A 15,456-nucleotide genomic window follows, 5' to 3' on the forward strand; every position below is an offset into this window, starting at 1 on the left:
TGGAATATAATGGACAACAATTATATCATGTAGAATCTGGTTCTCCACACCTACACCAATAATTTTCTCCATCCAAATTCTCAACCCTTCATTACATTCTTTTTCTTTTTCAAGTTACTGTCTATGGTCTAGATTAAAAAAATAAATAATGCAACATATATATTTATCATAATTTAATAAATTCAACTTAAATTTAAAGTTTTTTCTATAATAAATTAATATATAAAATAAAAAAATAACGCTAAAGAATCTGACTTGTTTAAATTTGAAAATCTTATCACAATAACTGATATTTAAAATAGTTATTAATAACAACATAAACTCAAATAAAAAATTAAATAATATAATTCTCTAAATAAGCTCAGAAGAATATTTACTATAACATAAATATATACATAAATCGAATCAGATTGAGTACCGAACTTTTTATAGACTTTGTTTGATAAAAAGTTACACCAAATCGATTATATAAGAATTATTAATCTAATCAAATCTGTCCATAGATTGTTATTGGACCAGTCGGGTCAAACCACTTTGGTTTCATAAATATGAACTCTGTGATTGGTTTTCATGATTCTTTTACTTTATTTTAAATTCAGCCAACTACGAGGCAATGCATGGTACTTTTTTCCGCCTTTTAAAGAATGGAAAAGTTTTAATTGAATATAAAAATATTTTCTACACCACACACCTAATAAAACCTAATATACTTTTACTTGTTTTACTTAATTCTTCTTAAATTAAATTATTTTATATTAAAAAATTAAAAAAAAAGTTTTAATGGTGTTGTCTAGGTATAGGGTAAAAATGAAAAGGTTCAATGTCTCGCTAGGTCCCTATTTTCGTTCAGAATCTCAAATAGGTCCCCGACTTGTTCGGAGTCTCAATTGGGTCTTTATTTTATAAAATTGAATCTAATAAAGGTTTGTTGTCAAATTGATCAAACGTCATTAAAGAGGGTGTTACGTGACATGCTGACAGTGTAGTTTTAATTAACGTGACATTAAAAAGGTGTGAAGTGTATTTTTTTAATTTTTAAATTAAAAAATTGAGTGCATAGAGGGGAAATAAAATTTAAACAAGGACAAAGTGGACAAAAGACATTAAAATAAGTGCAGCAACCCCTTTTAGGGTTCGTGCGAGAAACAAAATCGTTGTTGCAAAGAAAGGGGTAACTGCTCGATCGACATTTCCTCATCTTGCTTCTTCTTCTTATTACACAAGACCTTCCCAACGGATCTATCTTCACCTTCTTCCTCTTCCCTTTCCCTCAACTGATCACACGACAACATTTCGATCAAGTATTGGCTTAACAGAGCCTCCCGAATCCGTTCGAAGAACGTTTTCACGTGGAAGTGCAAGGCGAAGACCTTCACGAGGATCGTTTTAAGGAGCCACAAAAGAGTGTCGATGAACAGACACACCACAACCTTTGTCACACACGACAAAATCCTGTTGTTGACCTTTTTCTTCACCGCGTTGACCAAAATAAAATGCCACACCAGCATAACAAGACCCAACCAGACATAGTTTTTCACTAAGTGTTTGAAACCGTACACAAAATACAACACTCGTTTTCGCAGTATGAAATTGTGTTCCTTGAAGAAGACGATTAGTTTGATTACCCAACCTGAGAGCAAACGCCCACAAAGTATAACCAAAATCATTGTCTCCCATTCCCACAGGGGAAGGCCACAGAGTTTGAGTTTTTGCAAGCACGATATCCAAATGTTTGAAAGCAAGGCTACGATTATTAAGGCCAGACATAGCCACTAAAGTAGTGAGAATGCATTGAACCTCGTTTTCTTATAAATTTCAAGCATGTCCTCAACATTATCATCATTTTCTACCGCTTTTTGTTCACTTGACTCTAACTTTGCGCATGATTTCTCTAGAGGGTCTATCAGCCGAGACTTTCTTCTGCTTATTGATGATTTCCACGAGTATCGTGGAGTTGAATTGCTCGAAGAAGACCTCACCACACTTTCTTGTGAATGCGAAGTTTGGAGGTGGCTTTCTTTGTTTTTTTGGTAATCCTGCTTTCTCTTTGTTGTTGATTCACTACCTCTGCGTTTTTCCTACAAGTCCTGATGAAGCTTGTCACTTAGACCATTGACAACACCTTTCAATGCTAAATTTTCATCTTTGTTGTTGTTGCGGCCATTGTTGTCTTCAAAATCAAGCACTACTTCCTCTCTTTGGGTCATTAGATTTTGTTTTCTCCCACGAACCCAAAAACTTACCTTTCCTCAATCTGATTTAGATTTCACAATTGCAAAGAAAGGGGTTGTTGCACATAATTTAATTTCATTTTCCAACTTTGCCCTTACTTAAATTTTATTTTCCCTCTTTGCACTCCATTTTTTAATTCAAAAATTATAAAAATACACTTCACACACCTTTTTAATGTCAGGTTAATTAAATGTACATTATCAGCATGCCACGTAACACCCTCTTTAACAGTGTTTTTTTCAATTTGATGGCAAGTCTTTATTTGATTCAATTTTACAAAAGTAAGGATCAATTGAGACTCTGAACAAGTTGGGAACCTATTTGAGATTCTGGTAGAGACCTGCCGAGACATTAAACCTTTTCATTTTTATCCTATACCTAGACAACACCATTAAAACTTTTTTTTTTTAATTTTTAAATATAAAATAATTTAATTTAAGAAGAATTAAGTAAAACAAGTAAAAGTATATTAGGTTTTATTAGGTGTGTGCTGTAGAAAATATTTTTATATTCAATTAAAACTTTTCCATTCTTTAAAAGGCGGAAAAAAGTACCATGCATTGCCTCGTAGTTGGCTGAATTTAAAATAAAGTAAAAGAATCATGAAAACCAATCACAGAGTTCATATTTATGAAACCAAAGTGGTTTGACCCGACTGGTCCAATAACAATCTATGGACAGATTTGATTAGATTAATAATTCTTATATAATCGATTTGGTGTAACTTTTTATCAAACAAAGTCTATAAAAAGTTCGGTACTCAATCTGATTCGATTTATTTATATATTTATGTTATAGTAAATATTCTTCTGAGCTTATTTAGAGAATTGTATTATTTAATTTTTTATTTGAGTTTATGTTGTTATTAATAACTATTTTAAATATCAGTTATTGTGATAAGATTTTCAAATTTAAACAAGTCAGATTCTTTAGCGTTACTTTTTTATTTTATATATTAATTTATTATAGAAAAAACTTTAAAGAGAATAGGCCTCGGTTAGGGAACCGAGGCTATATCTTCTTTATCGCCTTGGGTTTAGTGGGAACCGAGGTAATAACCTATAATAGGTTAAAAAAAAGAAAACGCGAAGGAACAATATCGTCGTTTTCGAGTAAAACAGTTTTAGCGCATCCTCTTGAGAGTAGTGTGCCATTACCTTCTTCTTCCATCCTCACTCATTTTTCACCATTTAAATTTGGATTTTCTTGTTTCCATGGTCATCGTCAACGTTTAGGAAGCTTTCTAATCGATCAAAATCGTTCCAAACGTCTTTTTTATTTGGTTTTTACGATTCTCTTCCTTAGAGGTAATTTTTCGTTGGTTTTTATTGTTGCGTTTTGATGTTTTATTTTGATTGTAAAACTAATATTTATTTCTTGAGCTGCGTCTTCGCCCGCGTCTTGGCCAGCGTCCATATTAGGGTTCTTCAAATGGGGAAAGGGGAAACACTTTCTGCCTTCTTACTCCTGCGCCGTTGTTGAGAGGATGGAGGTGCGCAACTCTCGGCCATTGATGGCAGCTTAAGGAGTTCGCAATTGAAGCTCAATGGTTGTGCTTGCCAGGAAGAAAAGAACTTGTCCGCGTCAATGGAGGTAGGCACCATGAAAAGGATTTGCGATTTTTGAGTTTGGATTCTGCGATTTTTGAGTTTTTGGGTGAAGATGAATGATGGAGCAAACATTGTTTCTGTGATTCTGTGTGCAGGTTGGGGTGGAGAAGATTGAATCATGGAGGCGCGATTTGCTTTCTGGTTGCATCAATTGAGGAGGACGAACTCGCAAAGAAATCAAATTGGGTTCTGGGTTGCTTTTATGGTGGTCCGATTGTGGAGCAGAAAGGGAAAGCATTCTGGGTTTTATCAAATTGGGTTTCTAAAATTGAGAAATCTTGGGTCTCTATTTTGATCTCAATTCTTCACTACAAACCTAAATCACGAATTGAAATCTTTAGGGAATGGGAATTAGAGGACAACCTCATATTTGAAAGCTTTTCAGATTTAGAAATCACAAAGGATGCCCAATCTGAAGGTTCGCAGAAGGAATGGGATGTTTCTTCGAATGAAATTGTAAAGGAAGAAGAGTGTGGCTAGATCTCCGGATCGTGTCCTGTTAAGGAGACTCTCATGCCAGAAATATTTGGTGAAGCAAAAGAAGTGCCAAAACCATGTTTCACAGTGAGACCGAAGGCTGTTGCTCTGATTTTGCTTCTTGCAGTTGCTTTTTTGTCGATCTCGGTCACAGATCCTACTATAATTTATCGAACTGTGTTTAAAGACCTCTATAGGGTTTATGAATCCTCTGAATTTTCAGTGTTTCCAAGAGATAAATTTGATCAACTCACCCAGTTTGCAAGTGTTTCCAAGAGATAAATTTGATCAACTCACCCAGTTTGCAGAAACAAATTTTGATGAGATGGCTCAAAATTTGCAAATTTGGTTTACCAAGTTGTTGTCATAATATTATAATTTGACATTTCAGCAGGATCATTCCATGGTGAATCAGTATCCTAAAGTCTGAAAAAATTAAAAAAAAAACGTTACGACCTCGGTTACCTAAAAACCGAGTCATAATCTTACCCCTTTTGCCTCAGTTCATAACCGAGGCATAAAACCTACATTGTTTACCTTGTCTGTATATGCCTCGGTTGCAGAACCGGTGCCTATAAGCAATAATAATCGGTATTATTTCCTCTTACTGTACTAGTGATTATATAATCTAACTAAATGTTTTGCAAATGCCTTCCTCAGGAATGTAAGTGGTTTCTCAAGAAGTGGAGAAGAAGTCTTGAATCTCTACACAAGACAATTGATATTAATTAGTGTATATGAATTCCAAATGTTGGAGAAAATCAAAATTCATTAAATTTAAATATTACCGTTTCTCAGTTTCTTGTGATATGGGCACGAATAATGTGGGTCATCCAATGCATTACATAATATCCGCACGAAGAAGATGAGTACAAGTGATAGAGATGAAAGATGATGAAAAAAATGTAAATAAAGGATATGTGTGTGATGCAAAAATGAGTGTAAATGAATGAGATTAATGTAGGTGAAAGAAATATGGTAGATAAAAGAGAAAAGTGTGAAGAGATTTATAAATGTGAATGAAAAAATGAGTGTTTTTAAATATATATATATATATATATATATATATATATATATATATATATATATATATATATATATATATATATAAAGTGAAAAAAAATTGTTGATGAAAAGATTTGTGATTTTCAAATTTAGACCATTAAATTAAAAAAAAAAAAACCTATAGTTCGTATTGATGGTTAAAAACATTAAAAGAATATAATTTACCATCGACTTAGGTGATACTACATTAAATAAATACAAATTTTAAAATAAAATAACGATAAGCCAATCCTAACCTTAATTATTTTTAATATTTTTATATTTAACGTCGGTTACGTTAACACTAACTTAAAAATAAATAAATTTAATGGAAACTTAATTAATAATAATCTTATTTATTTATAATTAACGTCTCTAAGTTAACACAAACTCAAATATATATAAGTATTTTAAAGGAACTTAGCATGCACTAAACTAACATTAATACAAATTTTTAACCAATTAAAATCTTTAAAAGTAATTTTCGGTCCTTTAAGTTTTTTTTAGCCAGCGGTATTATTTGGAAAGTAAATTAATGTTTTCTTTTATATTTTTCTTAGTAAATGAAGTTTATTTTAGGACAAAATGTTGGATAAAATAGAAAATCTAGTTTATTTAAGTTTAGATAATATATTAAAGTAAATGGAGAATGAAAAGGTCTATTGTAAAAGGTTTAAAAATATGTTTAAAACAATTTATTATTCATTCTTACAACACTACAACAATTTTGGAGATTATTTCTAAAATTATAATTACGAATATATTTTATAAATGAATTTATTTTGTTGATAAAATCTAGTGATAATATATATTTTATTTATTGACAAATTATTTTATTGATAAATTTCGTCGATAAAATTTGTCGATAATTTAAAATGTTTACTTTCGACAAATTTATTCGTTGATAAATCTATTGATAAAAGACTAATAATTTTTTTGCCCAAATATCGGAGGAGCTCAAAGTAAAACCCACAAATTTGGTTAGAGCCGGGCACTATGTGGCATTGTTTTGTTACAACCTTTGTTGGACAACATGGTGTCGGGCAGCGTCATCGGTAACAGAAAAAGGAATGCCGAGATAACTATGACATATATGCAATGGAAATGTGTGTTGTTTCGTCGTTGTCATCGTCGATGTCAAGAATCTGAATTAATTAGTTGCCACATGTTCCAGCTACCCCTTGATAATACCGACTATTCACCACCTCTGTCATTACCATGTCGCATAATCATGACTTTGAACGTCAATCGCCAATGCTACAAATGACAATATTTCTTCTTCAACTTCTATGTTATGGGTTTCTTCTTCCCCTTCCTTTGATATTTGTGATTTTTTATATTGGAATGAAGATGATAAAATTTATCGTTTTAATACTAGTGTAGTAAAGGGAAATGACAGCGATTTTTTTCGTCTATATGTAGCGGTTGATGAACCAAGGTATATACAAACGAGACAAAAGAGGTAGGTTGTTTGCTTCGGTTTTGAATCGAGGAAAAAAGGAGTAGGTTTTTGCCTTGGTTCAAATGCCATCGAGGCGGTAGAGGGTATTTAATATAATTGTTTTTCCTGCAAGGTTTATTGTCTTGGTTCCTTTGAATTGTGGCAGTATGGGGTATTCTTTTTCGTCAGACTTTATTGTTTATTTCTCTTTAAGCAATTTGGATAACAGAGCTTTCATTTCCCTACATATTTTTCATCTTTTTCTTATAGAACATCACTTATTAGGTTCAAGAAGATGTTCTAGCAGTAGTAGATGGATATGATGATACTCTTTGAAGAACTTCAGTTTCCGATGCCTACAAAATAACACAAGTAAAAGTAAGAACATAAAACCAATTGCAGTCAAGAAAAAAGAACAAAAAGAATGTACAAAACAATGAACATCAAAATGAAAGCAAGCTCAAAACTTTAGGAACTCCATTGCCCATGGAACACAACCTGGCCTTGAGATCCTTATAGTGTATCAAAACCACAGCTTCCACATACACTTCCATGTCGTCGTAGTCATTGATCTCCACCGAGTGCAACACCACACCCTCGTAGCGAAGCTTCTCCATGAAGAATCGACTCTTCTCGACTAGAGCACTCTTTCGGATCTCCATTGACACCCTCAGATCGTCCCGCCCTACCATGAGCCGGACGTCATCACCCTTGAGCAAGGCAAGCTCCCAGAGAAGCTTGGAGAGTCGATCTTGCGCCTTACGACGCTTGTCTTCGAAAAATTTGTGGTCCTCCGACATCATATTGAAGAGGGTTTGTGTGTGTCGGTGAGTTTGAAGTAGATCGCGATATTTACTAACAAATTTGTTTTTTCAGTAATTACCAACAGATTCTTCATTCGAAATTACTAACGAATTATTTCTTCTATATTTATCGAAAGTCATAAGTAATTACTGACTATTTTTCCTTCGATAATTACTGATAAATACAAATTTATTAGCAAATATTATCGAATACAATTTACTGACAGATTTCGACTCATCGAAAATCTATGGAAAAAATTGTTAATAATTATTTTTTAACGTTTTCAACAAATTTTGACAATTAGTAATACCTGTATTTTATTTTATGTAAGTAAATTTTATCTCACTAAACCTTAAACTCTCTCAACGGGTAGGATATAGCCTACAACTTCTATAATTAGATTAAAACATCCGTATAGTCTATAATTTTCATAATTAGATTAAAACACTGAGAAAGAGAAAGTAACATAGATAAATCCAAATAAATCAATAATAATCTTGATAGAAAATAATTGAGATATAAATATATTAAACGAAGAAGCCAAAATCCATATGGTGAATTTAGATGTAGTCAATTTTTCTTGACCATTGAACAGAAAGAGAACAAATGTGTGTATTCAAGATATAACGCAAGCATGCACACTATTCTTTATAATTAGGCCTCAGTCTTTGTCACTTCTTCTGCTTTTGGCTTCTCTTCTTCAACCTTCACCACGCCACTTTGAGCTTCTTCTGCCTTTGCTTCAGCCTTTACTTCCTCTGTCTTCAGTGCCTCTTCTACTTTCTGCCAATACAACCTCACAATTATTAATAGGCTAAATTACCAGCTTCCTATTTTAATATATATCAACTGTAGTTAATTTCGTTCTTTAAATAATAAATGTGATTGAAATTTGAAGAAAAAAAAATGTGATACCTCATCAAGCAAGTTTCTTAGAGACTTATTCTCTGCATCAGTTAGGGTTTCCTCAGTCTTGGTCTCAATATTTGCTTCACTCTCCTTATGTTCAACCTCAACCTCTTCGGTCACAGGCTCTGGAATGTCCGAAGGACCCTCATTGGTCTTAGGATTGCTACCACAGTTTCCCATGTTCAATATTTGGTCGGGAGAATGAACCAAATTTTAGGGTTTAGGGAGACTAAATCAAGTTTACTTGATCGTCCTCCCTCTAAATACAGGCTTTAAGAAAGGTTAAAGGATTGTTATTATTGCTATTGGGTAATGCTTCATCAAAAGGGTTTATAAAGGCTCATTTTCTTCTTTCTTTTGGATTTGGTGATTGGCTCGCAAAATTTTGAGGAGACCAATGCCTCCTATTGCTTTAAGTTCCCACGCTTAAGGGTTAATATTTAGCAAATGGTTAATTGTGTAAACTTTGCAAATACATCAAATCGAAAACCACGGGCCACGATTGTAGTAAAAATCCTAAAATAACCACGTCTTTTTCACAATCACATAGAAAGAAACATAGTATGCGGTTTTTGGGTCCTTTTCTAACTTTCTATGTACGTAATGTCTATTAATAACTACTATAATACTCTTCATTTTATTTTATTTATTTTATATTATTCGATCATTTTATTTACACACCCTTATTCACCAACACAAGCAGCTCTGGCTTTTCATTTTTACAAGGGTTAAATCCTGTATTGTCTTGGTAAAACTCCTGGTATATTGCAAAGCAGTGTTGGCCACATGATGAACTAGTCAACAAAATTCTGATTCTTCAAATTAAAGGTTAATTTGGGGTTATAAATCTTCTATTAATTTGATTTTTTATTTTAATCATTAGTTTAAAAATGTGTCTATGTTGAAGCAATGTTTAGTGTAGGTTATACAATTATAGATATTTTATGGGAACATCGTAAGATATGCATAACACCACTCTCTTGTAGGAAACAATTTTACCTTAATTTGTTGAGGCAAGTCACAGAACGATGCTAGCAAAATATTAGCTGATATTTTTTTGGTATATATCTGTTCTTTTTTTTTTTTGTGAAATTTTGATGTTAATTCCACTGAAAGAAATAGACTCTCACATTTTTATCCAATACAAAAATTATAAAAGGGATATATTGAAAATATTCTAATCGAAATAAACATCAAGTACATTTTTTTAAGAAACGATAGAGACAAGTTAAAACTCTTTTAGGCTTTAGTCTAAATTTGTTGAAGTGAAGTTAAATTTATTTTTGTAATGTTCATTGTTTTCTTTTTAAATTTTTATATTATTTATTAAAGTTTTACATTTAAGTATTTATTATAATATTTATTAATCAACAAAACGATTTATTTGTTCATTGCATTTAAGTGCACGATGGATCTCAGCTAAAACTTAAGTAATTTTAATTGTCAAGAAATATATCTAAAATCAATATCTATACTAATCTATAATCCATCTATAATATATACAAATCCTCATTTTTTTTTCTCCTAAACCTAAGTAATTAATACTAATTAGGTTCTTTCGCACCTTGAATTAATATATAAGCAACGATCCATTCACTGTATTCATATTGTTATATAAATAATTAATTAATACTCCAATAGAATGACTGAAACATTTCTTTTTCAAAATGATCGGTTCACTTTTTCATTCAATTAATAGAAAACAAAACTGCATTTCTTACTATTATGCATTAATATATAGAAACTTGATTGGTGAATTACGCCCATAAAAAATTGGTAACTTCATGTAAATACATCTAGTATTCTTTTTTATTCTTCTGTATCAATGTGTTTTAATGTCATTCGAGATATTCCTATTACTCTACTGATGAATCTTAATTAATTAATAAATTAGTTAACTAATATTGCAATAAAATAAAAGGAACTTTGCCTTTTTCGCATAGGGAATTGCACACCTTTCTCTGGCAATTAATGAAAGTGCATTGTGCCCATAAACTATACTTTGTGTTTGAATTGTTAAGAAAAAACCACTTGTATTATAGCCCTTTAGTTTTTCCTATTAATGGCCATGCATCTGAGTGTTCTTGAGAGATAAAATACGCTTCTACTAAAGTTTTGGTTTGTGATTCTGCATTAGTTTTTGCTTGAACGTTTGGTATAGAGACATATTGCTTCAGTTTTGCCATCACCCTAACGAGCATCTTCATCAGCTTATGTTGTTACCATAGCTTTGCCAGCACTTTCTGCAGAAGACTAGCATCTTAACCTCCTAGCGAGTGGTTTCATCTTGACAGTGGCAGGCACTTGGACTTTCAAGGTTTCAAATGACATGGTTTGAATAAAAAAGAAAGGACCTTGAAGTGTTATAAACATGAATCATATTGTAGAACACACTAGAATAGAACACATTTAAGTCTATTTTAAAAGATTTATCTCAAATCTAATTTATATTTTTGCATTTTATGTCTAATCTAATTATTTGAATTTGGATTACACATAGATTGGAGACAACTCTTTTGGATTTTAAAATTCAAAATCAATATAGGATTTAATCAATCCGTGTTATGGAAGTATACATGGGGCAAGCCCAGGCAAGGGAGAACCAAATTGGGTAAGACCTAGCTCATGCAAAATCGAGTTGGATTAGACTAACACGAGTATAAATATTACATTTAATTATATTATATAGGTTACAATTTTAAGAAAAATGTAAATTAAAGAAACGTAATAACATTTTTTGTAATTTCTAACAACTTATGGACTAAAGTTACCTATTTTGGTTCAATCAATGTAAAAAAAAAAAAAACTGTTTACATATAATATGTTTTGTTTTTTTATGTCTAACGTAGGTAAAACATAATTGTGAGAGACATAAATTTATATCAGATGTATATATAACCGACATAAAATTTATGTATATGTTGTAGAGAAAATAAATGTAAATTTGTAGTCTTTACTTTTAAATTTTAAGTCAAAATATACGTCATTTAAAAATATAAAAAATCAATATATAATATAAAAATGTAGGGAGGTTCAACATATAGATATATCTCCATACATGTTCATCTCTTATTTTATCTAATGTGAGACTTTGTTTGTATCCTAACAATCATCTCCTCAAACAAAGGACTCACTACTACAGAATTGGACATAGATAACGCCTAATAGATAACGTTTTTTTTAAATAAGCGCTATCAATGAATGTGTGAAACAATATAGACCAATAGATAGCATCTTTTTAAAATCATCTCTCTTGTTACCACAAAAGATGAAACTCACTTCTCTTGAAGGTCACAAGGGATGAACACCTCCTCTGAATGTTTCACGAAACACTTCTTTTGAATCTTCACAAAGGATGACATGCTTCAGTCAACAACAACAACGATAGTCAATCAAAATCCTAGTGAAAGTTCTTGCTCTATACCAACATCAAGTTCTTAATGCCACAACACAAGGGTTACACAAATCCTAGAACACTCTTATCACAAAAAAAATACTATGATATGTTTTCATGTTTTAAAATGAGAGTCTCAAACCAATATATAAAGATCTCACTAAAGGACACCTCCAAAAATCTATTGTCAATTTCTATTGCTCCCGTAATGTGTTTTCCTTAATCACTTTATATAGAAATTATACTAGGCTTTGATTTAGGCTTTTTTGTTATTATAATCATCTTTCTGATAGTGTAATCTCCTTCAATTTTCTTCTAAATAATCTAATATCTTCAAGATATATTTGATTGTTGTGGAGATCTAAAAATATTTGAGAAGATCTTTTCTAGCTTCAAAAAGATTTGACAAATATTATCTTTTGATATTTACTCATTAGTTCAACAAGGTAATTATTTAAAAATATCTCATAAAACATCTAGATATATTTTCCTTAAATTATCTTTTATTATAACCATTTATCAATTATCAAAGCCCTTTTTATAGAAAAAATCTAAAAAACCGCAAGGTCCAAATTTTGTTTTCCACTACCTCTTCTTGGCGTAGCTAATTTTCTTCATCTTTTCATGCTTTTCTTGCTTTCTTCATGCAATGCTTGATTTTACTTCTTGTGGTTTTTGATTATTTCCTTATTTGATTTATCTTTAAGGTGTCATAAAACTTTAACCTATTTATTTCTACACCTCAATAAGCTAAACTTAGTTGTAGCTGCACTAACACACCTTAAAATATCCAAAAAATATTTATGTAACTAAAAACTATTTTCATCATTTTATATATCATGCTCAATAAATCCAATTATAACAAATCCTAATTAAAATATTTTTATAAAGTAAAAAAACCAATTAAAAATTCAAGATTAAAAGCTAAATGAGAACATAATATACATTCATCAATAATGCATGACAAAAGCTTTCCATCGGAACTAACAATGAGCAAGTAATGACTGCATTTGACAATATTCCCATGGTTGTTTTTTATCTGCATACTATCAAGTATTACATGAGAATTTATTAATTTAAGCGATCTACTTAACTAAATAGAATGAGTTAATAAATCATTTGATACATAAATAAAAGATCATATGCATTCATTTTATGTTATAATAACAAATAAAAAAGTACATAGTAACATATTAGTGTTCATAATTGTCAGAGCGGTTGCAGCGGAATGGTTAGCGTGGAATAACAAACCAAGAGGGGGGGATTGGTTTTTAATACGAACGTGTGCCTTTTAAAATTTCTTCTCAATTTAACTTAATAAGAAGATAATAATGATAAAGTAAAGAGAGTAAGGTTGAGAGAAATTTACACAGATGATTTTATCCTGGTTCGGATTTTACCAATTCTACATCTAGTAGCTTATCTCAAATCAAGATAAATAGGTCACTACTCACAAAACAATTACAAATTACAATCACAAAGAAACAATTTGTAAAAGTTTAGAAACCACCTCTCTTGATACCACACCAGATGAACATGCACCTCCTTTGAGTCTTCACAAAGAATGAAACACTTCCTCCTAATACTTCACGAAGGATGACTTTCTCTTCCGAACACTTCCTCAGAGGCACCAAGGATGAACCAACTATTCCTTTGTCACCGCAGTAGTACTTCAACACCTCCACAAACAAAAGTTTCTTTAGTTGAACAAGATCACACAATTCTCAAGAGTTTTTGAGTTCTAGAGCACAACAGAAGAGTTATTATTGAAGGAAAATGAGAGCCTATTTATTGACTCAAGCAAAATGAGTACAACGGCTAGTTACAACGGCTAGAAAACTCCAACGGTCACATTTAATCGATTAATCTACTTATTAATCAATTAACTAATCGATTAAAAGCTACTTTAATCTATTATTCCAGAGACAGTTTGAGTTTTCACCTTTTACTAGGATTAATCGATTAATACTAGGTTTAATCGAATAATACAGTGTGTTTTTTACTATGAACATAAATTTTATAATTCTAAGATACATGGAATCAAAACCGCCAAGAACCTAAGTCCTAGACACAAAATTACAATTATTACAAAAGCTTTCTATATCAATACAAGTCTTCAAAGAATCTTCTTGAATCTTGATTTCTCTCTTCATTATTTTGCTAACAATACTTAGATAACCCATTCTTTTATTTTGCTGGAATTATAGTCAAGAAACACTTTGATAGTTCTCCGAAAGAGTAAACAAATAACTTTGGGATTAACGAAACTAATTTCTTTTCATGATTAAACTTATGATAATAAAATCAGAATTATTTAGACGAGCTTGTCCATAAGCTCAAATTAGCTTATGAATAAGAAAACTTATAGAAGCTTTCTCCTTTAACTTCACAAGAACTTTAATTTCATGTAAATAAACTAATTTTAACTTGTAAAAAATTAAGGTTCATTGTTTCGTACACGTTATTTTCTTTCCAAGAACTTTTTATACAAAAGTTTGTCCAAACAAACCATGAAATTTCGAGAAAGGCTCACATTCGCATGAAATGTAATCATATACAATCACACTACCACCATAAGAAAATAATTGAATCAACAAACTAGAAATGCATATCAGTTTGAGCTTAAGGATATATTAAGTGATAACTTCAGTAGAAAACAAGGATTTACCCATGCTTCTAAACAAACGAGTTCCAAATGTGCATCAAATTCTTCTCATCCTTGCTCATGTCAACAAAAGTTTCAAGCATTTGCAAGGTATCAATACAAATAATAGTAAGAGCTACAACAAACATCTCATAATTCATGGCCATTACTCAACCCAATCAATGACATTTGGGATGAAACAAACTTAACAATTATGAGTAGATTCATACAACCTCACAGCACCTACAAGGCAACATGAATATCAACACATACATAAACACACAATTAAAATCATAGAAGGTTACATACCTATTCCACTGAATGGAACGCATACAACACAATAATGTTGGGTTTGAGAAAACCACTCGGCAATCATGAATATCATATCCCATCTTCACGGCATACACATAAAATAGGTTGAACATGCACTCACACACAACTATTTGATCATAAACATTGAAGGCTAGCTCTCTTTACCTCTACTCCAAGCAACCTTTATCCGTACTCAATCTCTAACACTTTCAACTTCTACACCTTGGCATGACAAACCCAAAAACCCTCACTCTTTCTCTGAAAATTTTATCAAGGTTGTTAGGTTTTAATTATAAGGCTAACCATCATTAATTTAGTATTTATCCCCCTAAACTAGATCTAAATTTGTCACCCTCTCGCCGATGAACCTAAAAATACATGTACTTAATGGTGCTCACTGTTTTGGACCATTAAAAAAAATATTAAAACTCAAAACATTCAGAAAATTGGGTCGAGTTCCCACTGTAGCTACATCCCAACCCAGCCCAAGGAGCTCGGTCATCTCCCCTTCTAGTCAACCTTAGAACCTAGCTCGACAACTCAGTCACATAGAGGCAAACAACATTTAAAGGAAATTCAATTCCCAAAC

The 15,456-nt window shown here is 31.5% G+C and overlaps 1 protein-coding gene and 1 pseudogene across 1 annotated transcript; both read right to left on the bottom strand.

Moving 5' to 3' along the window:
* Nucleotides 1-1,127: 1,127 nt before the first annotated feature.
* Nucleotides 1,128-2,262, bottom strand: LOC148205854 (mechanosensitive ion channel protein 8-like; annotated as a pseudogene).
* Nucleotides 2,263-8,167: 5,905 nt separating this feature from the next.
* On the bottom strand, nucleotides 8,168-8,807 carry LOC124837624 (uncharacterized). The gene is made up of 2 exons (XM_047313046.2): nucleotides 8,524-8,807; nucleotides 8,168-8,391 (listed from the first exon to the last, which is right to left on the bottom strand). Exons 1-2 carry the CDS (start codon nucleotides 8,695-8,697, stop codon nucleotides 8,263-8,265), a joined length of 303 nt encoding a protein of 100 aa, XP_047169002.1. The 5' UTR covers nucleotides 8,698-8,807; the 3' UTR covers nucleotides 8,168-8,262.
* Nucleotides 8,808-15,456: the final 6,649 nt, after the last annotated feature.

The sequence above is a fragment of the Vigna umbellata genome, chromosome 1 (genome assembly GCF_029865625.1).
Source record: "Vigna umbellata cultivar VRB3 chromosome 1, Vumbellata_1.0, whole genome shotgun sequence".
Lineage (NCBI taxonomy): Eukaryota > Viridiplantae > Streptophyta > Magnoliopsida > Fabales > Fabaceae > Vigna > Vigna umbellata.